Below are 24106 nucleotides of genomic sequence, written 5' to 3' on the forward strand. Positions count from 1 at the left end.
TCCAGGAAGGGCTGTGACTTAAAAACACAATCTGGCCCTCAAGCTCTATTCAAACATCCTACTGCAAGGGTAGGGATGTAGGATGGGAGGTGGATAGACAAATCTTTTTGCAGGGAACCCATGGGTCAGATAGGAAAATACTGAGAGACACACAAACCCTACCTCCTGTACAGCCCTGGAGGATACAAATACAGTGGAAACAATACATTTCTGCTGCACAGGGGAGCCGTGAATCTGAGAGATCAATTAAGGAGACTCCAGAACACACTTCAGAGTTCAGAGCTTAACTCCACAATAGTGCTGGGGGGTGGGGAGGAGGAAGGCTTTGTGGACAGATTGAGGCTCTACATCCCTCTGTGAATTAGTGGGAAGAGATTCCATGATTCTTTGAAGGGGTCAACAAACACATGGACAAGGGGGAATCCAGTGGACATAGTGTATTTAGATTTCCAGAAAGCCTTTGACAAGGTCCCTCACCAAAGGCTCTTAAGTAAATTAAGTTGTCATGGGATAAGAGGGAAGATCCTTTCATGGATTGAGAACTGGTTAAAAGACAGGGAACAAAGGGTAGGAATAAATAGTAAATTTTCAGAATGGAGAGGGGAAACTAGTGGTGTTCTCCAAGAGTCAGTCCTAGGACCAGTCCTATTCAACTTATTCAAAAATTATCTGGAGAAGGGGTAAACAGTGTGGTGGCAAAGTTTGCAGATGATACTAAACTGCTCAAGATAGTTAAGACCAAAGCAGACTGTGAAGAACTTCAAAAAGATCTCACAAAAGTAAGCGATTGGGCAACAAAATGGCAAATGAAATTTAATGTGGATAAATGTAAAGTAATGCACATTGGAAAAAATAACCCCAATTATACATACAATATGATAGGGGCTAATTTAGCTACAACTAATCAGGAGAAAGATCTTGGAGTCATCGTGGATAGTTCTCTGAAGACATCCACTCAGTGTACAGCGGCAGTCAAAAAAGCAAATGGGATGTTAGGAATCATTAAAAAAGGGATAGAGAATAAGACGGAGAATATCTTATTGCCCTTATATAAATCCATGGTACCCCCACATCTTGAATACTGTGTACAGATGTGGTCTCCTCATCTCAAAAAAGATATACTGGCATTAGAAAAGGTTCAGAAAAGGGCAACTAAAATGATTAGGGGTTTCGAATGGGTCCCATATGAGAAGAGATTAAAGAGGCTAGGACTTTGCATCTTGGAAAAGAGGAGACTAACGGGGGATATGATAGAGGTATATAAAATCATGAGTGGTGTGGAGAAAGTGAATAAGGAAAGGTTATTTACTTGTTCCCATAATATAAGAACTAGGGGCCACCAAGTGAAATTAATGGGCAGCAGGTTTAAAACAAATAAAAGGAAGTTCTTCTTCACACAGCGCACAGTCAACCTGTGGAACTCCTTGCCTGAGGAGGTTGTGAAGGCTAGGACTGTAACAGGGTTTAAAAGAGAACTGGATAAATTCATGGAGGTTAAGTTCATTAATGGCTATTAGCCAGGATGGGTAAGGAATGGTGTCCCTAGCCTCCGTTTGTCAGAGGGTGGAGATGGATGGCAGGAGAGAGATCACTGGATCATTACCTGTTAGGTTCACTCCCTCCAGGACACCTGGCATTGACCACTGTCGCTAGACAGGATACTGGGCTAGATGGACCTTTGGTCTGACCCAGTATGGCCCGTTCTTATGTTCCTCAACCACCCACTGCACAAAGCTCCTTTGCTAGGGCATTGTGCAAGGGATCCAAATGTCACTCGGTGTGCTCCAAGTTGACAGAGAAAGGTGCTAGCTCATCTGGAAGTGCTACTGTTTGTTGAGGATTTGTGTAGTGAAGGAAGGCTGCAGTATTTGCTATTTTCTCCATTAATAGCATGATCATTTCTTAAAGATGGATAGATACAGTACCTTCCAAATACACAGGGAGATTATGTCCCTGCTCCCAGGAGTTTACAGTTTTAAATATACAGAAAAACACAACTGATAAATGCTCAGGTGGGAACAGATGCTTTCCTTCTGCCCAGAGGGTCTGTCTACACAGTAGCTGGGAGCCTGCTTCCCAGCATAGATAGCGTCTGCTTGAGCTAGTATGCTAAAAGGAGCGGCGTGGCTGGCAGCACAGGTGGTAGCTTGGGCTAGCCCAAGCTACTGCCTGTGTCCACACTGCTATTTTCAGTGTGTTAGCTCAGAAGAACTAGGCCTGGTCTACACTAGAAAATTAAGTCAGCATAGCTATGTCGCTCTGGGGTGTGAAAAATCCACACCCCCAAGCACTGTCCTTAAGCTGACCTAAATCCCTGTGTAGACAGTGCTAGGTTGATGGAAGAATTCTGCCATGGACCTAGCTACCAGTTCTCAGGGAGGTGGACTAACCTATACCAGTGGTCTCCAACCTTTTTACACACAAGATCACTTTTTGAATTTAAGGGCAACCCAGGATCTACCCCACCCCTTTCCTGAGGCCCCACCCCACTCACTCCATCCCCCTCCCTCCATCGCTCTTTCTCCCCCACCCTCACTCACTTTTGCTGGGCTGGGGCAGGGGGTTGGGATGTGGGAGAGGGGTGCAAGCTCTGGGAAGGCGTTTGGGTGCATGAGGGGATATGAGGCAGAGGGCTGGGTTGCAGGAGGGTTTTGGGGTGCAAGCTCTGGGAGGGGGCTTGGAATGCAGGAGGGTTTTGGGGTGCAGGCTCTGGGAGGGGGCTTAGGGCTGGAGCAGGGGGTTGGAGTGCAGGAGGGGGTACGGGGTGCTGGCTCTGGGAGGGGGATCAGGGCTGGGGCAGTGGGTTGGGGTGGGGGAGGGGACTCAGGGCTGGGGTATGGGAGGGCGTTTGGGGTGCTGGCTCCAGGAGGGGGCTCAGGGAGGGCATTGGGGTGTGGGCTCCTGACGGGCGGTGCTTACCTTGGGTGGCTCCTGGTTCCCTGCCTGCCCGGGCCCATGCAACTCCCAGAAGCGGCCAGCATGTCCCTGTGGCCCTGGGGATGAGAACGTGGCTCCACGCACTGCCCCTCCCTGCAGGCATCACCCACACAGCTCCCCGTTCCCGGCCAATGGGAGCTGACGGGGCGGTGCCTGCAGGCAGGAGCAGCGCATGCAGACACGCCCCCTCAAGGGTCGCAGGGACATGCTGGTCACTTCCAGGAGTGGTGCAGGGGGAGGTCAGGCAGGGAGTCTGCCTTATCCCTGCTGTGCTGCTGGACTTTTAGCGGCCGGAGATCGTGATCGACTGTCAGAGGCTCCAGGATTGAACAGTCGATCATGACCTACCAGCTGGTGACCACCTGCCTATACCGATAGGAGAACCCCTCCTGTCAAGGTAGGTAGAGTCTACACTGAAGCACTACAGTGGCAAAGCTGCAATGATGCCGCAGTAAGGTTTTAAACGTAGACAAGCCCCTAGTGTGAGTCAGTCTGCCCGCGCTGGGAAGCACATGCCAAGCTGCTGTGTTAACGTACCCATAGACTACCCCATATGCCCGGTATGTCCGAGGCTTGGGAGGTACTGTGGCCTGAGCTTTAGACAGCCAGTTCTATTTTCAGTCTGCCACTGGCTTTGGGTTTTTCTCCACTTAAAATGGTGCAGTAGTGCCACTGTGTCATGTCAGTGTAGACACTGCTATCATCAGAGGAGGTTACCCCGGCTCTCACTCCAATCTGTGAGGGGCGGACTTCTGAAGAGAGTTGATCACAGCACAGACATTTGTCCTGTAACTGGCCCACAGGCAAACTGGCTTTGGCGCCAATCCCTCTCACACAGGATTTCCCCTGTAGGCTGCTATGCATCACCTGTGCACAACTTCCCACTCTGGGAAATCCAGTGTTCTCTTTCTCTCACCAGCCTTTTCCTGACCTTTAGAGAGAGGCTATGTTTGCCACCTGCTCTGTGGGATGTTAACTGTGGGCCTTTAGAATAGTTAATATCATGGCCTCCCTCCCAGGACACCAAGTACATCACCCCCCAGTGCATATACTTATCATTAGTCTAGGGTGCAGAATTTGAAAAGTCCTACTAAATGTGTGTGTCCGCACATCAAAAGCCTTCTGCCCTGGCTTACTGGACATTGCGTCTATGCCCCAATGAGTTCTATGCTTTCAATGATAGTGTGATGTAGTGAATATGTCCATTTAAAATGCTTACTTTGTTATCACTGTCCGAGAGCACTGTGTCCTGTTGAGTCTCAATCTCCATTGGGCTACTGAGTAATAAGTCCTCTTCTAAACTAGCATTTGCCTCCTCCATTGTCCTCTCAGAAATGGTCATTTGTGGTAGTTGTCCAAATTTAATAGTCTTGGACAACTGTTGCTGAAAAACAAGAAAAATGTATTTATGTCACAAATGAAATAAGTTGACTCTACTGCACATGCCCTCTCTCCCCATAGAATCTGCATACTCTGCAAACAATTTGAAATACGCAGACCGATTACCAGGGCTAAAAGGCAAACCAACTCCAGATTCAACAGCTATCGCAACAAGGCAGAGAAAAGGAAGCATAATTATCAGTAGCAACTATTGTCCTCCTCAATCAAGAGTTAACAAAGACTCTTTGTTTTATTATTATTAATTATTATTATTATTATTATTCGCCGTTTTATTATGACTTTCATAATATTGGTGTTTTCTGGAGTCATGTGGACACACCAAAATCAAGCTTTCATTAAAACAAAAACAAAAAGGTATATTTCTAGGCTTCATGGTTGCAGAGAAAATCTTGAATTCATGACCCACGTGCATCCTCCAAGGTCTCAATCCAGAAGGCCATAAAAAGAACCCTACATTTATTATTTTTTTAAAAAAAAATCTCACAATTTGAGGGACCAGACATGATTTTTAAATGTTTGAGGATCGGCAATACTGCATATTAAAGGAACCTGATTTTCAGAGAATGCAGAGCATCTACCCTCTGAAAATCAGGCCCCTTTAAGGTATCTCAGGTTGAGTTCCCAAAAATTCAATTACCAAAGTCATTAGTCACTTCTGCAAATCTTGACCAGATGTATTCCCACTGCAGATCCCCTTCTGCCATGCCACAAGGCTATTCGTGTACAAGAGAGCACAGAAATCCCACACTGAGGCTCTGCAGAGACTAATGTCATAAGGAGAACTGTAACACATAGGTCAACAGAAAATGTGAGTTTTGTAGCTTTTCCATCATTCAACTTTTACTTTTCTATTTCCCTTTTTATTTTCATTTAATCCTGTTTCTTTTCCAGAGATGATTTAAAACCTTCTCTCTGAAAGACCTATAAATAAAGTAAGATTGAATTGGACCAAGGATAAAGTTAACAAAACAAGGAGCATTTTATGGCTGTCTAGAGACAGAGCCTCTGACTGGTGCTTTTCGGCAGTAATGACTTTGGGCTTACACAGAGATCATAGAATAAGATCCTCCTTTAATGTACAGAAATTAATTTCTGTTATGTATGCCTAAAAGAATCAAATGTTTGAAAGAGAACATATTTTAGCATGAGATTTAGAAGAAGTAATGAATAGGAAACAGGATGTTTTAGTATTTGATTTTCTTTCTGAATATTTACAGGAACCACACCCAGTTAAAAGAGATAAGACCGTGTGGTAATTTTCTTACTCTCTTTCAAGGACAGGAAATTCTCCGAAGAGGATCTCCTATCACTGTGAAAATCTCCACAAGTTAATGCTCATGGCAGGGATTCAAGTGAGTAACTTCCCTTCCTGTGAATGTCAATTACAAGCACAGACGTCTGCCGTGAATTTACCCCTCTGAATTTAAGAAAGACACAATGTAGATTACAGTAGCAATTATGTAAAGTAAAAACATGACTTCAGCTCTGAATCAATAGCATGGTTTAGGTGAGAACTTGGCACGGAAACACAGTTTTTAATAGGAGTGGTAAACCACAAAGGTCAATCTCAATTCACATAACTATTCAGAAGTTTGCATTCGTGTCTAAATCTTAGTCAGATTAACTGAAGCCATTAATGTCCCATAGTGCAAAACCAGATGGTGGGGGGGAGGGAGTGTAGAAAGAGAGAATTTCTCTATCATTAGATTGATGAACTAGGATTGATGTCCCTCCACCAACTCACTCAGGTAAGCACGGGTATTGCTGCTGCCCATCTGCATCCTGATAGTGGATGATCAAACATAACTTGTGTGATTAAATGGACCGAGTTAATGGCAGAAAGTCACACCTGCTTAGATACCCAGAAGGAAATTTGGTCCCACTAAAGTCAATAGAAAACTCCTTTTAAGAGGAGTCAGTTGGTGCCAGTCTTTTCAGACTTTACCTTCTCTAGGTCTGCATTCTACCTTGGATTTATAACACCCGCACTGAAATAAACAGCAATTCCACATGCAGAGCAAAACAATGGCCCTGTGAGGGTACCATCCAGTAAGCTGCTGAGTGCCCTCAGCTCTCGTTGATTATAGTGGAAACTGAATCGGGACCTAGATTCAGATCTAGGTGAATCTAGGACCCACAGAACCTAAATTTTCATTTAGTAATTTCTTTCTTAAATTAAAAATGAACCCTTAATTTAGGGCCAGACTCCAATACCCTTACAACAGATAGTGGTCTTGCTCTGAGTAGCCCCACTGGAGCCAGTGGGACGACTCTCAGAGTGAGGTATTCAATGTGAGTAAGGGTATCAGAATCTGGCTCGCGGTGAGAAAATGTGCCTGCTGTCTCTCTGGATCTATTGCAGGGGTTCTCAAACTGGGGGTCATGAGGTTATTACATCGGGGGGTTGCAAGGTGTCAGCCTCCACCCCAAACCCTGCTTTGCAACCAACATTTATAATAAAAAGAAAAGGAGGACTTGTGGCACCTTAGAGACTAACCAGTTTATTTGAGCATAAGCTTTCGTGAGCAACAGCTCGCTTCATCGGATGCTGTAGCTCACGAAAGCTTATGCTCAAATAAATTGGTTAGTCTCTAAGGTGCCACAAGTCCTCCTTTTCTTTTTGCGAATACAGACTAACACGGCTGTTACTCCAAAACCCAACATTTATAATGGTGTTAAATATATAAAAAAGTGTTTTTAATTTACGAAGGGGGGTCGCACTCAGAGGCTTACTATGTGAAAGGGGTCACCAGTACAAAAATTTGAGAATCACTGATCTATTGCTTATAAAATGTGCCTGACTATATACTAATTACAGTGCTGAGGAATAGAGGGATGGATGGGGTGCCTTTTTCTACACATATTATGACATTTCACATGTACAAACTGTGCAGTGAACACTGGAGGATGCCTATGAATAGAGCTATTGTAGAGAATGGTATGTGCAATAAAAGAAAAGCTCTATTTTATTTGTTCAGATTAAAGAATTTTATTGTAATCTGGAATGTTTGAGAAATGGGCTGTAAAAAATGCCTCTCCATATGTATGAGTTTTTTTTATGATTTTATTGATATTCCCAGGAGGTAGAACATTTGTACTTTGTGGCACATATGCAGTTTTCAAAATTACTCCCAAGATTAAAGATTTATTCACTCAGACTTATAAAAATTAGTTTGAAGGCTGAAAGTCTACAAATGCCCACATTTCTGCATGTAGCTGGCTTCCTCAGGGCACAGAACACTCTTTTCTGTAGTTACTCTTAGCATTTTTAAATACATTTATTTTAATTGAATAAACTCTATTAATAACTTTCCACTGGCCAATTTTTTTTCAACGTTTTAATCTCCAAGAGCTGATGTTGACCGCTAAATGTCAAAATCCCAAACAGCTCATTATTACTTTGTCATCTGAAAGTGAGATGCAGACAAGGAAAATATTATGTTCCCTTTACTAGTTTATAATATTTTCCTGTTGAACCAAGGGCAGAATCTGAAAGACTGCATATATAATAGTCCCCTGAGATATGTTTAGAATGATTCCAAATTTCCTGTATCTCTATGTTTTCTGGCTACCTAATTCTAAAAGCTACCTGCCATTTGTAAGTATCCTCATGCATTGCTTTTGAAGACTATTCTCTTCTCAATGCAACAATGTATTTTGAATTAACATTAAGAGATCCATGCCTCTCCTGGCTGATGAAAGCCAGTGAAGAAAAACTATACCCACTATTAATGGGAATTGTTAATGCTTGCTTCTAAGAAGCACACCTACCAACTCCTTGAAACATGAAAGAAGTCCAAAAGAAGCCAGGTTTCAGAGTAGCAGCCATGTTAGTCTGTATTCGCAAAAAGAAAAGGAGTACTTGTGGCACCTTAGAGACTAAGGTTAAATAAATAAACTGAATAAATTGGTTAGTCTCTAAGGTGCCACAAGTACTCCTTTTCTTTTTGCAAAAGAAGCCAGTTACTTGACCATGAAGAACTTTCCAGCTATTATCCTGTCTGGTATCTCATTTTGGCATCTCAAGTGGGCACAGTTTGGTTTGTGAGCAGAGTTTAGAGGAATACAATTAATTTCCCCCCACCCTCCAATTCAACCCCTGTGAGTGGGCAGTTACACAACACTGACAAGCTCTCAAAGTCCTGCCCCAACATGTCCTGTGCCCACTGTAAAAACAGATGAATTTTTGAAAGGTATCTCTTCTTCAGCTCTTCCAAAGTCCAATTAGGAATATGGAGCAAATCTTTCAAGTATATTACAGAGCACAAAATTAATTAGTGCATTAATGGGACAGGAATCATGGAAGCCAGGCATGAAAGGAGGGCTGGTAAGTAATTTCTTAACAGCAGGGTATGGTTTTATTTAAGAAGGAAGGCATTTATGTATTAATTTATTTTGAAGACTAAATGTATCTGAAATGCAGGTGGACTGGGGAAAGAGCAGTGGGAAGGTTCCTCAAGAGCCTTGTTTTGTATGCATTTAGAACTTCAAGGACAAAAATGGAAGGCAAATGAAAAGTAAGACCTTTGGGGATTGACTATTTCTACATCATGCAAAAAGTCTAATGCATTTGAAAAACAATGGGAAAGCATACAAACAAACTGGTAATCAAGAAACCAATGGACATGAGTTAAGTGACTAAAAGGCAAGGACTAACAAAAATTAATGGGGAAATATGTGAGGGCAAAAGAGAAAAAAATATTTAAATGACAAGAAAAAACACAAAGGAAATCTTTGTCTTGTATTCCATTATTCTCCTCTGTTGTTTACTTAGGCCCCGACCACGCAGGCTGATCCAAGGGGGTCAACACATACATCCATATGAAGTCCCCTCCCCCCGTACACTTTAATGGAACACCACATGGCTGCAGGGCGCACATATTTACTTACAGGATTGGGGCCATAGGTTGTAAAGGCAGATCCACGGCTGGTGTAAATTATCATAGCTCCACTGCAGCGATGCCAATTTACACCAGCTGAGGATCTGCCCCTAAGTTCTTCAGGGAAGTGACTGGTCTTCTTACATGCTTAGCATGCTATGGCACATGATGAAAAAAACATTTTGTTTTTAACATTTACAACTGCATAGTCACATGCTTGTTCCTTCTTACCTGAAGGGTTTTGACTTTGCCTAGGATTTTGTCCTGTGACATTGCTTGGACTGCCTGCTCACTCTCTGCTTGCCCATCAGGTATAAAAATACTGTCATGGGAAAAGGCTCGAGTGCCCATAGTATAGTCGGAGGACCTGAAATGCAATTCATATACACAGTACTTAATTTTATAAAGATACCCCAAATGATTTCTGCAGTTCATTCTTACAGTAACTCCCCTGACCTATATCCTTGTCTCTGTTTTATTCTACCTAGAATTTATACTATCCTCATCACTGTAGTATCTGAGTGGCCTGCAGTAGTACATTAAGCAACTTGTCTGACATCTGTCACATGTGGTTCATTCGCTCTCATCCACTGCCCAGAGGGAGAACTGTGTGCAGAGTAGAGTGGTTGTTTTGGTAGGATTTTATTTTATTTTATTTTTTAAATGCACACATTCTATTTTATATATTAAATGCTACTTAATGATATTTCTTTGGGTATTGAACATTGTCACATGAACAATTTGGTCAAGAAGAAAAGACCAAGAAATAAAACTGGGAAGTTTTTTCCTCATGTGTACACACTGACCCTAAAAGAAAGAAATTAACTTTATCAGAAGTGATTAGTAATATTTTGTAAAGCACAAGCAGTTTTGATTGAAAGGAAAAATAATTCATACTTGAAAAGAACATTCTTCCTGCCCTAGTCTGAAATGGGGTGGTCCATGAGATAGATTTTTTGTCTACAGGTGTCTTTTGTTTCCGAAGAGACCTGTTGAAATTGGAGACAGGCCTCATGCTCATAATAAAAACTCTAACCTTATGAAACTCACCTGGTTTTGTTACATGTATCAAAAAGTTTCCAGGCCTCCCAAGGAAGTGTGGGCATAGTATTAATTTATAATTTCACATATAACCACACAAAAGCTGTAGGGGTTTTGTTTGCTTCTTTTGTTTTTTGGGCAAGGGTTGGCAGGTGGGGTTAAATGCAAAACTAGGTGAACCATGGTGATATCAATTGAGTTTTAGTTTGAGTTTTTCATTTGCCTGAACCAGAAACTTGAAGCAAAATTCAAGGGAAGTAAACCCACCCATAGCATAACCAAAGCCAATCTTCATGCAAAGCTGCCAATTTGTCCCTACCTCTGGCTGGATCATTCATGTGACTGAGCAATCTCATTGAGCACTTGTGAAAATAAGATTTCATGGACATTGCAAACTCCAAATTCTATCTCAAGGCAGGATCCAGAAAGGGAGGAGCAAGGTGGATTGTTACACAATGAAGAGGGAGAGGTCTAGTGATTTCAACAGGGAACTAGAAATTCGGTGGTTCTTAATTCTAATCCTGGCTCTGGTGAGGATTGCTTCTGTGATCTCGGGAAAATCACTTAGCCTCTATACTTCCGTTTTTTCCATCTGTAAACTTGGGATAATACAGGAATGTTGAGAAGTTAAATTAATGTTCATGAAAAACCTGGAATGTGAATATTGCTATAAGGGTACACACTAAGTTTGATGATGATGATGATGATGGATGTGAACTGTGATAGAGAAGATTATGCCAATTTCTTATTTCCCTCTGACTGCTCTGTGGCTGTGGTATACCAAACAGCATATTTAAAAAGTCTGCCTTCATGTACTAGCTTGGCAACTAGAATTGTATACAATGAGAAAAGTTAGCCTCACATAACGACATCACTTTCTGTAACACAGAGAGAGGACGTCAATGTATTCTACTTGCCTACTTCTAAAGAACTGCATTGCTGAAGTCAATTGTCTGAATGGCCAGAAGCCTCTTACATATGAGCACCAATGTAGGATTGCTTTGATACAAAAGATGATACAATCACTAGTTAAGTCATCAAATGCTTGTACTAGAGAGTAGCAGCTTCTATACAATTCCACGCCACTTGGATTAGTAACACATACTGGAAAACTCTCTTATGTCACTGCTAAATACCACAGAAACATGTGGATTTACACAGAGATGGTATCCAAGGGAACATCATGTTGCTAACAAGTTAATTCCATGTCTCCTCAATCCACAAGAAAGGTGATTAAAAAAAATAAAAAGTGTCCTTATTTGCTTCTTTACAATGCATAAAGAAAACATGACTTTTTAAAGAAGTTTTTTTAACATTAGAAATTCATACCATGACTAGCTTGGAATATTTTATGGCAAGTGGAAAACTAGTAAAATTAAGATATCACAAGAGCCAAGCGTGGAAAAATAGCCTGACTGTTTACAACTTCAAAAAGGAATTGACATTTTGGAGAAAAGATGTTTTTGTTAAAACATCCAACCATCCTGTTCCTTTGAATTAAGGTGTAAAGGCAAAAAATATGCATATTCTGAAAACTTCAACAAGTCTTCCAGGAAAACCAGCGAAGACCAGAATTGACAGTCCTGGTGTTTCTAGAGTAAAACACAAATAAAAAACCCTTTACGTTATATAATATAAAATATTAAATGAGCTGTTCCCACCAACTCCTCCACCCGCAATGCTTTGTAATGGTTTTTAAGTTTTCAAAAAAGTCATATTCAGCTGCTGAGAAAGTTTGCTGGGAATGTATTTAATGTAGCCCAATATCATTGCTTAACTCCATGGGCACAATCCTTATATTTTAAAAACTAAAATAAAGATTTACTAATAACCAACTACCACTATTTTCTGTTCATATCAGTTGTCATATTAAAATTTCTTACAGGCAAAATGCAAAGGGTTTTAAAAATATATATATACAGATTATTTTAAAACCCAATAAATCATTAATAAAGCTTTTTGGGGCAGTGGGGGAGCCCAACTCATTAAACTGTTTCCCCCCATGTAGACAAATCAAAACTGAAGCAACTCATATTTTTATGAAAAATGAATTTTTGAACAGCACATTGCATTTGAAATAATCAATCGAATGTAGAGCAGTTCAATATTTCATAACACTTTCACCCAGGAAACAAATACAACAGTTCATTTACGCTATGCACGTATTAGATAAAAAAAATTCCATGGCCTTTACCTGTTTACCTAATAAAGGTACATGCATCTCAGTTTACAAATCTGTAGCAGAAAATCTATTACATTTAAAAACAAACAAACAAACAAATGCAACCCTTCTTTGAATGTCTGATATTGCATCAAGGAACAAGAGAGTGCTGCAGAACCACACTTCCCTAGAGAGAGCCTCAGCAAGCTAGCACTTGGTGTCTTTCTGCAGACCACCACCAAGTGGTCCATGGACCATAATTTGAGAACCTGTGCTGTAGAAAAAGTCTGGACCCAGTTGGGCCAACTTCTGAAGCCACATGATACTAGATGTTTTTGATATGAAACCCAGAGAAATTTGGTAGTGTTGACTGAATTTCCCCTATGACTAATTTAGACTTGTTTGAACTGAAAACACGGGGAGGCAGTTCATGGGCTCACACAATCCATAACCAAAGAAACTGTGCACATGAAACATGACAAACAGAAACCACCATCCTTTTCACAAATCTAATGTGAAGCAGCTAAGGGTAACATGGACAGCATTGCTCAAAGCAGGGCTAATGGGCACTTTCATTTAGTATTTACTCTTGTCAATTGAGATGAGTGCTGGATGAAGGACACATCCAGACCATATACTGTGCTTTAATACGCCCCCACCCACGTTTTTCTAATATCAGCATCATTCAGTGACCATTGACTTTGTTTCTCAGCCACCTACCGTATCTCCTCCATTTTCTTTTTCATCAGCATTCTCTCCCCAGAGAAAAGTTTTAGATTCCACATTTTTAATTAAAGCAGGTCATGTTTATCCCCAATCCATCCCTGTTAATCTTAAGGATATTCACACAGCAAATTAAAAGATAATGGTAACATTTCAAGCACTAAAAGGGTGTTTTCAGAATCAGGATTTGTATATGTACCTTGCTTTAGCTGCGAGTCAGATAACAATTAAGCAATGTTGATCTCTCAGTTACAGCTGTGCAAAACCATCAGCTTTCCATACATTTGTACAAGTTTAATTTAGGGCTATACTTGAAGACAATGGTTTGCACTGATCTTTTTTGGGAGCCTGCAAAATCATCAATTACAGATGTGGACACATGAGAAGGGAAGAGCCCAATTTGATTCTCAGAGTGCAGATTGAATTTGAAGGGCTGATGCTTAGATTTTATTATATTTTTTTAATTTGTAAGATGAACAAGCTCCAAATTACTGGAACACAATACAACATGGAACCCCTAAACGCCATTTCTGTAGAGCCACTTTTCATGTCTGAACTGCAGTCTAAGCATGGTTTAAATACAGTTTGTCTGGCCCCAGGACCAACCATGGTATAATCAGGTTAAAAAACTGTGTCCTGGCCTAAATTTCTACTTGGGTAGAACAACTATATACATTAGTATAACCTGGTTTTCCATAAATGAAAGTAAACTGTGTCTAAGGTTGTTTGAACTGTACAGAAAGGGCCTAGGTTTTACTCACTTTCAACTCACAGTGCTTTTCAAAGCCTTCCAACTGCATGTTCAATAGATCATATTATAAAAGTTCCTCTTTCATTTTGTTTTCCTATCATGTTCTTTCTTCAGAAAGACTAGATATTTTTAAGATGTGGTATAAGAGGTATAATTGTGTTTCATTCACTACCACTACTATTCTTGTCTGTGAAGATTTGCTCAACGGTCATTGTACAAAAAACAAAAACCTAAACCCTCCTCTCAACATGCCTCTATAGATTACATTTCAGAAAACCCTCCTTCCCCTCAGCTAAAAGGCATGCCAGAATGGCCTTCTATAGTGGAATCTGTGGCCTGGACAATCCTGACCACATTTAGAGGCATCAGTCTGTTCCGCAATACCGCCTCCAGAAAACTTGGGAGAGCCATAGCAGCAATTTATTAACACTTCAGTTGGTAATACTGAGTTGATGATGACACTTCAGAGCCTATTTGTACTGAAAATAATTGACTCATGAGCTAACTCATTTGTAGAAAGCCGACTGGATTAACTGAATTACAGATGTGATGTCGTCAAATACGAAGCACTTTTAGGGAATTCTTAAAACAAGTTCTCTTCAAAGATCAGTAGCGGCATGGAATACTGTTTCATTTTTACTTCCAGTAGGTAGCTTTTCAAAGTCAAAAAGAAAAGGAGTACTTGTGGCACCTTAGAGACTAACCAACTTATTGATCAAAACAAAGTTCATTTTCACTCTCTCTCTTTTTTGGGTTTTCATTGCCACACACTCCTTGTCTCCTCAGATCTCTGAAAATACAATGCAATTATTTTCCTTTGGTGACTAAGAGGAATGTTGAGGTTTTTAATAAAACTAAAAACACATTTTTCAGCTTCTATGTCTTATGGTCTTATATTTTATAATTTTCACAAGAAAGAAAAACTTGAAAGTAAAAAGAAGAGATTTTTAATGGTTGTTGAAACAGCCCACTCAGCTCTCAACTGTTGAGAGAGCTGGATGGAATTTAAAAACATCCAATTAGTCTAATACTTTACAAAATTATTTTTAAAAAATACATAGCGGTAACAAAGTGAAAGTTAAAATAAGGTGAAACATATTTGGTATAGTGTAACTAGAGACGGATCAAGTGGGTGGTGCTTGAATCTGGATTAGGTTTAAACTAGGATTTTGATGTTAGAGTCCAAATTGACACCAAGGTTTGGGTTCAATAGTGCAGAAATCTTGCAAGATTCTGGCCATCTTGAATGGTGGAAAGAATGTAGGATCAGATGTTATAATGAGATTTCTGCAATATTTAGCTGCATTTGACTTAGATCTGGAAGTCACCACCACACAAATTACAGAAACAAGGCTTCTAGTTCTGTTAGAGATCTGATGGGAAAACAGAAAATAATCCAGTTAACACAAAGTAGTGGCTTCAACAAAAGTCTATTGTCATTATGTTCGCTAAAAGCAGAAAAGGGCCATGGAGTAATGTAGAACAGTAAATTACTGTATTAGACTTTCACTTCAGGAAATCTGAATTCAAATTCTCTAACAGTTTACAAGTGAAAATTGGACTGATGGATTTATCCTAATTTCCTATTTGTATACATCATAATTTGGGGTGTTTGCAAGCAGTCTTTTCTGGATAGAGGCCCATTACTAGAAATTCAAGTGTGTTGCAAGAGAAATCAGGATTGGATGAAATTCACTCCCCTCCAGAGGGCCAGCTCAAGACCTATCCATCCTTTAGGTCTCACTTAAGCCCTCAAAACTAATGGACCAGTTAAAGGACAAATGTCTGTGTTGTGATTACCCCTCTTAAGAAGTCTGCCCCTCAGTCGTGTCCAGAGAGCCCCTGAGCTATTTATACATCATTTTCAGAAGCACTAATAAACTTAAAGTTTAGCTGTTCAGTACCCACATTTAGAGAAAATAAACATAAGTGATGGGGGGGGGGGAACAACCCTAAATTTATTACAATAGGGAAAAAAAACCCAAAAAACTGATTTTTCAGTGTTATTTCTCCATTATGTATACACTGTGTCCAGGTTGGACTGTGACATTTGCTGAATGATCTATGTGGCCTGATCAAACTCAAAAGGGAAAGACGATCAGTTGAAGTGTACAATACACATATATTAAGAAAGACTAGTTTACATTCAATGACAACTATAATTTGCAGAGGCAGGAGCTATTGATGATAGAGAATCCTTTTGTTAAGAGAAAATCTTAGAGTTACTTGTTTAAACTGTGCATAGTTTGAAGCATCCAGCAGTTAAACAGAAAGACAGCTCCTAGTGGCAACAGATTATGAATAAGAATCATAGATATTTCTAACTAAACTTTTATTTTATTTTATTTGTTATTGTAGGGAATACTGTGTTAAGCAGGGATGGACTTGATAGCTATCTCTATACCACTGGAATAAGGTCCCTAAGTAACCCCATGGCAGTAGAGAATCAGACACAGCAGAGCTCCGACCCCCAGCCTGCCGACCCCCAGCCTGTCCTTGCACATCCACCTTCACCCTCCTAATATGCCTCCTTCATGTGAGGAGGGTGAGGTGCTGATGCAGGATGCAGCTAAACCTTTGTGCCCACTGGGAGTTCCCCGGTGAAAGGGGATTTCTCTGCTGGTGCATCAAAGAATCCTGCCCAGTGTTTGGGCTTCTGTCTGTTACAGAATTCCTCTACTAATCCACAGTTCACTATGCCCATTTTCACTAGCTGAGAGTCTGGCCTGCAGTCTAGAACACTAATGTAACTTTGTTTTAATTTTCATGGGAATGTTCTAAATCCTATTTCATAATAATGAGAACAGCATAAATTACATAGGATACTGTATAATGCTGAACAAATGGAAGGGCAGTTAGGAACACTATCTTTTTAGCTCGACAAGGCACAGCAGGGAAGTCTCAGACATCACACTCCCCAAACAGCAGGAGAATCGATTTTGCCTGACTGGACATCAATATAAATTATTGTTTAACAACTGTTTTTATAGGGACCAGGACTAGTGATTAGGTTGAATAATAACTGAGTTCTTTTGGTCTGCAAGGGTTTGTTCAAGATTTTTTCCTGGTTTTGCTTTGTGGGAGGTTCATACCTGTGTTTTGTTTGGAATACTGGGTTTGAAAGAATCCAAAACCCCAAAGCAAAGCTATCTGTCTAGGTTGCTATATTGAATTCATCAGACACCTGACAAGTTTTTATTTTTATATTTTAAAGTTTCTCTATCCCCCTCCCCAATAGAGGTTTAAAAAAAATTCTGTGAAAGCTAAAAAGTGCCCAAACTGAAGAATGTTCCCCACCTTCCAGCTGAAACGCTGGGGGGAAAAAAACAAACAAACCCACCCGCAAACCCAAGTTTCACAAAGTTGTCACCCAAACCAGAAAATTCAACGAGCCTCACTTAAATCAAGGTCTAGACTTGTAAATATCACCTGAGTTTTGTGTTGTACCAACATTCAAATACCATCCCAAAAGCTTCACAAAGTTCTGATGATAAAGTATTTTTTTTGGCCATATGAAATATCTGGGAAAACAAACTTATGCAAAATGTTTTTTTAAATTGATGACACTGTAAAAATATCTGAAAAATAGACATAGTTAAATAGTAGTCATTCATTATGACTGTGCTAAATGCAGCTATTTTCATGTTTTGTCAGTGCTATAATGTTATGAGTGGAGTATGAATGTGCACGTGAATGATGTATAAAAAAACCCTGATAAGAAAAATGAAAAATAAGTTTCCTTCATTTTTTTCCTATTGTAACAAAGGTGAGTTTTTACAAGTTATAATTTGTGTTTATTTTTTTAACTGGGGAACTAAACAACGAAAGTATAAGAGCATTTGAGTTTATGAAAATGATTCACGAGTAGCCAGGAAGAAGAGACAATGCACATATCTCTACTAAGCTTACATCAGGGTTTGGAGTTTGAGCTGAAGGCAGAGCAGGACTAGAATTTGGAAGCAAAGAAATCTCAAATTATTCTTGTGAGATTTTGGCCCAAACTAGTACAGATGGTGTAGGATTAACTAATTTGGTATGATTTCTGTCATATTGGACCACATCCAAACTGGGACTAAAAATAGGTTACTTGTGGTTTTGGAGCTAACCTAGCACCAAAACCTTGGTGGGTGTTTTAGATCATGGATTTGAATCTTAGCCCTCTTTAATCTAGGGGGATGGAGTCAGATTTGAGATTCTGGACTAGGCCCATCTATAGTGCATAAGCACAAAGTCAATGATATCTTTAGGAAACAATGGATGGTGCTCATAAGTAACCAAATAATACATCTACCCTACACTTTTCTCTCCCCTCCCCCCGACCACACAAACAGCAATATTTTTGTGATGGTCCAAAAAAATGTAATGGGAGAGAAATACAGATTCCCAGCTGCATTGTACTCCTTTAAATTACATGGAAATCTGAGCCATGTGGTGAACATATCACCAGAGTAGATGTTTTAAAAATACTAAAGCAAATTTAAATAAGGAGACAATGATGCAGTGTTCAGAAGCAGGAATGCAAAGGAGTTTCTTCTATTCATTATCTCTCGCTTACTTCGTTAAATATTATGTAATACTTTAAGGTAAATATAGAGTAATTACTTTGGTAATGACCAGCAGGACAGTGGGGTGGGAGGAGGTATTGTTTCATATTCTCTGTGTATATATAAAGTCTGCTGCAGTTTCCACGGTATGCATCTGATGAAGTGAGCTGTAGCTCACGAAAGCTCATGCTCAAATAAATTGGTTAGTCTCTAAGGTGCCACAAGTACTCCTTTTCTTTTTGCGAATACAGACTAACACGGCTGTTACTCTGAAACCTGTCTTTAGAAATAAGGAAAACATTCACATTTTAAAGCCAGTTTCTATGACGAGAGTGAATATCATTGATCAACAGTTTCTATCTAGTGCCATATCTTGAACAGATTAGTATCAGGGGGTAGCCGTGTTAGTCTGTATCCACAAAAACAACAAGGAGTCCAGTGGCACCTTAAAGACTAACAGATTTATTTGGGCATCAGCTTTTGTGGATAAAAAAACACTGAAGTGCTTTTTTACCCATGAAAGCTTATGCCCAAATAAATCTGTTAAGGTGCCACCGGACTCCTTGTAGTTTTTGAATAGATTAGTTATTTTCAGTCACATAAAATGCTAACAGAAAATTAAATATTCACATAAACTACACTGGAGATGCAGAAGAGTGGTATTATATAGCCATAGCGTATACATTGTATTATACCCTATTCCTGACTTATAGAATTCAGTGTACTGAGAGAACTGGGAGGGTACAGAATATAAGAACATAAGAATGGCCAAACTGGGTCAGACCAATGGTTCATCTAGTCCAGTATCCTGACTTCCAACAGTGGCCCATGCCAGATGCTTCAGAGGGAATGAACAGAACAGGGCAATTTTGAGTGAACCGTCCCATCATGCAGGCCCAGTTTCTGGCAATTGGAGGTGTAGCAACACCCAGAGCATGGGATGGTGTTCCTGACCATTCTTGGCTAACAGCCACTGATGAACCTATCTGCCATGAATTTACCCAATTCTTTTTTGACCCCAGCTATACTTTAGTCCTTCACAACATCCCATGGCAACAAGTTCCACAGGTAGGCTGGGCATTGAGTGAAGTAATACTTCCTTGTGTTTGTTTTAAATGGGCTGCCTATTAATTTCATTAGGTGATTCCTAGTTCTTGTGTTATCTGAAGGGGTAAATAACACTTCCCTCTTCACTTTCTCCACACACTTCACGATTTTATAGACCTCTGTCATAACCCCCCTTAGTCATCTCTTTTATAAGATGAACCATCCCAATCTTTTTAATCCATATGCCTAAACATTTTTGTTGCTCTGATCTGTACGATTTCCAATGTTAATGTATCTTTTTTGAGATGGGCTGACCAGAACTGCATGAAGTATTTCAGAAGTGGGCACACCATGAATTTATACTGTGGCATTATGATATTTTCTGTTTTACTGTGTATCCCTTTCCAAATGTTCCTAACACTGTTAGCTTGCTTGACTGCCACTGCACACTGAGTGGATGTTTTCAGGGAACTATCCATGACGACTCCAAGATCATGGTAACAGCTAATTTACATTCCGTTGTTTTGTATGTATAGTTGGGATTTTTTCCAATATGTATTACTTTACACTTATCAATAAGGCTACGATTTAGTCACGGATGTCGCCGAAGTCATGGAATCCGTGACTTCCAGCAACTTCCGTGACTTCAGCCTGCAGTGGTCAGAAGCTGCGGGCAGCAGATAGTGGGGGCCCCCCAGCTGCAGGCAGTGGGGGAGCCCTGCAGCTCCCAGCCATCACTGAGGGGGAACCCCCGAGCTCCCAGCTGCTGCGGGTGGCGAGGGAACCCCTGAGCTCCCCACTATTGTGGGCAGCAGGGGAGCCCCCAAGCTGTGGGCAATGGGGGAACCCTGCAGCTCCTGGCAGCCATGGGCCCCCTGAGCTGCGGGTGGCTGGGGTACCCTGCAACTCCTAGCCATGGGCAGCAGAGGACCCTGGAGCTCCAACACCCAACCCACGGTGGGGGCCCCTAGAGCTCCTAGCTCCACTGCAGGCTGTGAGGGGACCCGCAGATCCCCATTTTGTCACAGATATTTTTAGTAAAAAAGTCATGGATAGGTCACGGCTTCCATTAATTTTTCTTTATTGCCCGTGACCTGTCCATGACTTTTACTAAAAATATCTGTGACAAAATCTTAGCCTTACTTATCAACACTGAACTACATCTGCCATTTTGTCTCTCAGCCACACTGTTTTGTGAGGTTCCTTTTTAAAATCTTTGCAGTCAGCATTGGACTTAACTATTTAGTAATTCTGTAGTGTCTGCAAATTTCACCACCTCACAGTTTACCCCCTTTTCCAGATTGTTGATGAATATGTTGAATAACATAGGTCCCAGTATAGATCCCATGGGGGATCCCTTTGTGAAAACTAACCATTAATTCCTACTCCTTGTTTCCTATCTTTTAATCAGGTATTGATCCACAAGAGAACCTTCCCACTTATCCCACGACTGCTGACTTTGCTTAAGAGCCTTTGGTAAAGGACCTTGACAAAGGCTTTCTGAAAATCCCAGTACAATATATCAACTGGATCACCCTTGACCACATGCTCGTTGACCTCTCTGAAGAATTCTAATAGATTGGTGAGGCATGATTTCTCTTTACAAAAGCTGTGCTGACTCTTCCCCACTATATCGTGTTCATCCACGTGACTGATAATTCCGTTCTTTACTACAGTTTCAACCAATTTGTCTGGTACTGAAGTTAGGTTCATCAGCCTCTAACTGCCAGGATTGCCTCTTTTTGTTTTAAAACAGTCATCTGGTACAGAGGCTGATTTAAGTGATAGGTTACATACCACAGTTACATACCATCTGGTTGTAGTGATTTATTACTGTTAAATTAAACAGTTTGTTCCAAAACCTCATCTGACACCCCAGTTTGGGATAGTTCCATCACCTAAATGGAATGGCTCAGGTATGGGAATCTGCGTAGCCACCAGTCTTGGATAGTTTAGACCCAACAAATCCTGCATCTTGGCAAGGGGTTAGACTAGATGACCCTTGTGGTCCCTTCTAATGCCAGGGTTCTATGATTCTACCCTAAATTTTTCATCAAGTTTAAAAATCCTATATATAAAATAGAAAGACAATAGCTGAGATAGGCTCAAAAAAAGCCCTGGATTTAAACACCTCTGAACTTTGAGTGTACAGGGGTTAGGAATCAGCTTCTAGATGTAAATTCAAGGCTGACTTCTTTTTCTGTACCTGTTTGAGCCCAACACCTGCATAGAATCACTCTCCAGTTTTAGAGATTTAAAATCCACATGTGAGTTTTGCAGCTTGAGCCTATCTGTAGTAGATAGTAATGGCTGTGGTATGTTCCTATTTTCAACTTGGCCGCAGTCATTAGCATGACTTTAAACCAATGACAAACTTTGGTCAGGTATTTTTTTATTGTCAAAGGTCAGCTATCGTGACAAAGGCCAGTAGTGGTCAAATGTCTAGCCCCTAATTTTGTGCTGTGCAAGTTTTGCAATTCACAATCATTTTGTCAATGCACCTGCAATATTCCTGCTATTCCTGTCCTTGGCCTCTCTTAAGCAGAGAAAAACAACCTTGCTGAATCATACAGTGGACAAATGATGACTGGGATGAAGCCACCAACCTCATGTTGTAACCCCTCAGGATATGTCTGCAATGCAATCTGAAGTATGACTGCAGCATGGGTTGGCATATCCACGTACTAGCTTTAATCTAGCTAGCACAGTTAAAAATAGCTGTAACGATGTGGTGGTACAGGATTCAGCATGATCTACCAATTAGAGTACACACCCAGAGTCCCCACTGAAGCCCATGCCACCATGTCTTCACTGCTATCGTTAGCCATTCTAGCTAGATTAAAGCTAGTGTGGGAATGCCACCCCACACTGCATGTAGACGTACTCCTACAGGATTTGGATTTACGCATCCAGACGTAAAAGGCTAGTAAACTAGCCCACTGAATCTCCTAATACACAATGACTTTTAATAAATCTTCAATAGAAATAAAAATTCAAGAGTGGGATCCTCTAAGACAGATTCACTTATGTAATAGCATCTCCCTCTCCCTTACCCTCTCCTTCTGCCCTGCCTGTCTATTTCGCTTTTCTCAGATTGGGCGATGGTGGGAGGCAGGTTTCTCAGGAGAAACTCAGAAGTATGCTTCTCCAGTCAAGAGACTGATACATATACAACATACCGCTCTACATAGAGAAGTGTAGTCTATTTTGTACTGCTGTGTTAAAATTGTGTGTATAGTACTATCACCATGCTGCATCTGACTGACGGAAGGCTCTAGGGGTAAACAGTAGTTCTGATCTAGCGGAGCTACAGAGGAGACCCACTGCTCTAGCTTTAGTCCATAAAATGTTTATTGCTTACTTTGCTGATCTATGTACCAAGTGATTCAAATTGGGGAAAATATTTGTCTTAAACCTCAAATCTACTTGCAATGATTTTTGGGTGTGGAGTTGGGCAAATACAGTACTGCTAAAAGTAATAACACTTGCTAAAAATTTCTAAATTAATTTGCTTAAGCTACGCTTATGCTCCTTTTGTGTTCACTTTTCATGGATATTTTTTCAGTTGATCTTTTCTGGTGCAAATGGTGAATAAAAGAGAATTTCAAAGTCTCCTTTGTGAATATTCACAGAAACCAAATTCTGATTAGTATAGGAAAGTATTTGGCTTGCACACTCGTTCAGTCAGGGAAATGAACCAATACCATGGGATTTAACTGACAAACTGCAACCAAAAAACACAGATCAAATAGTGGATATCAAATATCTGCAAAACTCTTCACTAGCCAAAGAGAGTTTAAAAAGAAATTAAAAAGAAATTCAAATAAATAATGTGTTCAAAGAAATCAGAATCTGTTCACAGACATTCCACAAGCAAAAAGGAGGCTAATTTCATTGTATTAAAACTACTTGCTGTGAATTATTTGCACAGGTCTGTTGGGTGTGGGGTTGACACACCCAACACATTTGTTGACACAAATCTCAGACCATGCTTACAACAGTTCAGCAAACATAAGCCTCCCTCCTCCCAGTTGGTCTTCCCCACCCCAGAGAATCTTGGGACCCAGACTTTGGATCCTTCTTTCTAAATGAAGTTGATTTTATCAAGGGGTCCTGAGAATACTTGTGCGGATTGTCCAGAGATTCCTGTTGAGCTAAAGAAGGGAAGGGGAGTAGGGGACTCCTTAGGTGGGTAACAGACAGATTTCTTCAGGGGATGGAGAACCTTAACAGTCAACAATTTTCCATCCCCTGAAGAAATCTGTCTGTTACCCACCTAAGGAGTCCCCTACTCCCCTCTCTAAGGCTCTCTGCTAAGGCTCTGTGGACATTGCAGACAGAGGTTTGTAAGCTTGAATGTTGTAGTTTGATCCACAGGAGCTGGAAGTGAACCTGCCTCTGCACAGTCTAGTCTGACAGCTCCTGTGGATCAAACTACAACATTCAAGCTTACAAACCTCTGTCTGCAATGTCCACAGAGCCTTAGCAGAGACTTTCCAGAGCAGAGAGAGCTGAACTTTCCATGGGGCTGAGATCGTGTCTTTGTTTATGATGTTTGCACAGCATCAAGTTCAATAAATAGTAAAATTAATTTAAGAATAAGAAGTGGCAAATCACAGTT

The 24106-nt window shown here is 40.6% G+C and overlaps 1 protein-coding gene across 1 annotated transcript in view; it reads right to left on the reverse strand.

Moving 5' to 3' along the window:
• The window catches only part of CRACD (capping protein inhibiting regulator of actin dynamics), a 42956-nt gene extending 33387 nt beyond the window's left edge, over positions 1-9569 (reverse strand). Inside the window, exons 1-2 of the mRNA XM_077815598.1 lie at positions 9450-9569; positions 4157-4321 (exon numbers count right to left, since the gene is read on the reverse strand). Of these exons, the coding sequence (XP_077671724.1) occupies positions 4157-4321; positions 9450-9569 (285 nt within the window). The remainder of the gene's footprint in view (positions 1-4156; positions 4322-9449) is intronic.
• Positions 9570-24106: the final 14537 nt, after the last annotated feature.

Source organism: Eretmochelys imbricata, chromosome 4 (assembly GCF_965152235.1).
Source record: "Eretmochelys imbricata isolate rEreImb1 chromosome 4, rEreImb1.hap1, whole genome shotgun sequence".
NCBI classification, from domain to species: domain Eukaryota; kingdom Metazoa; phylum Chordata; order Testudines; family Cheloniidae; genus Eretmochelys; species Eretmochelys imbricata.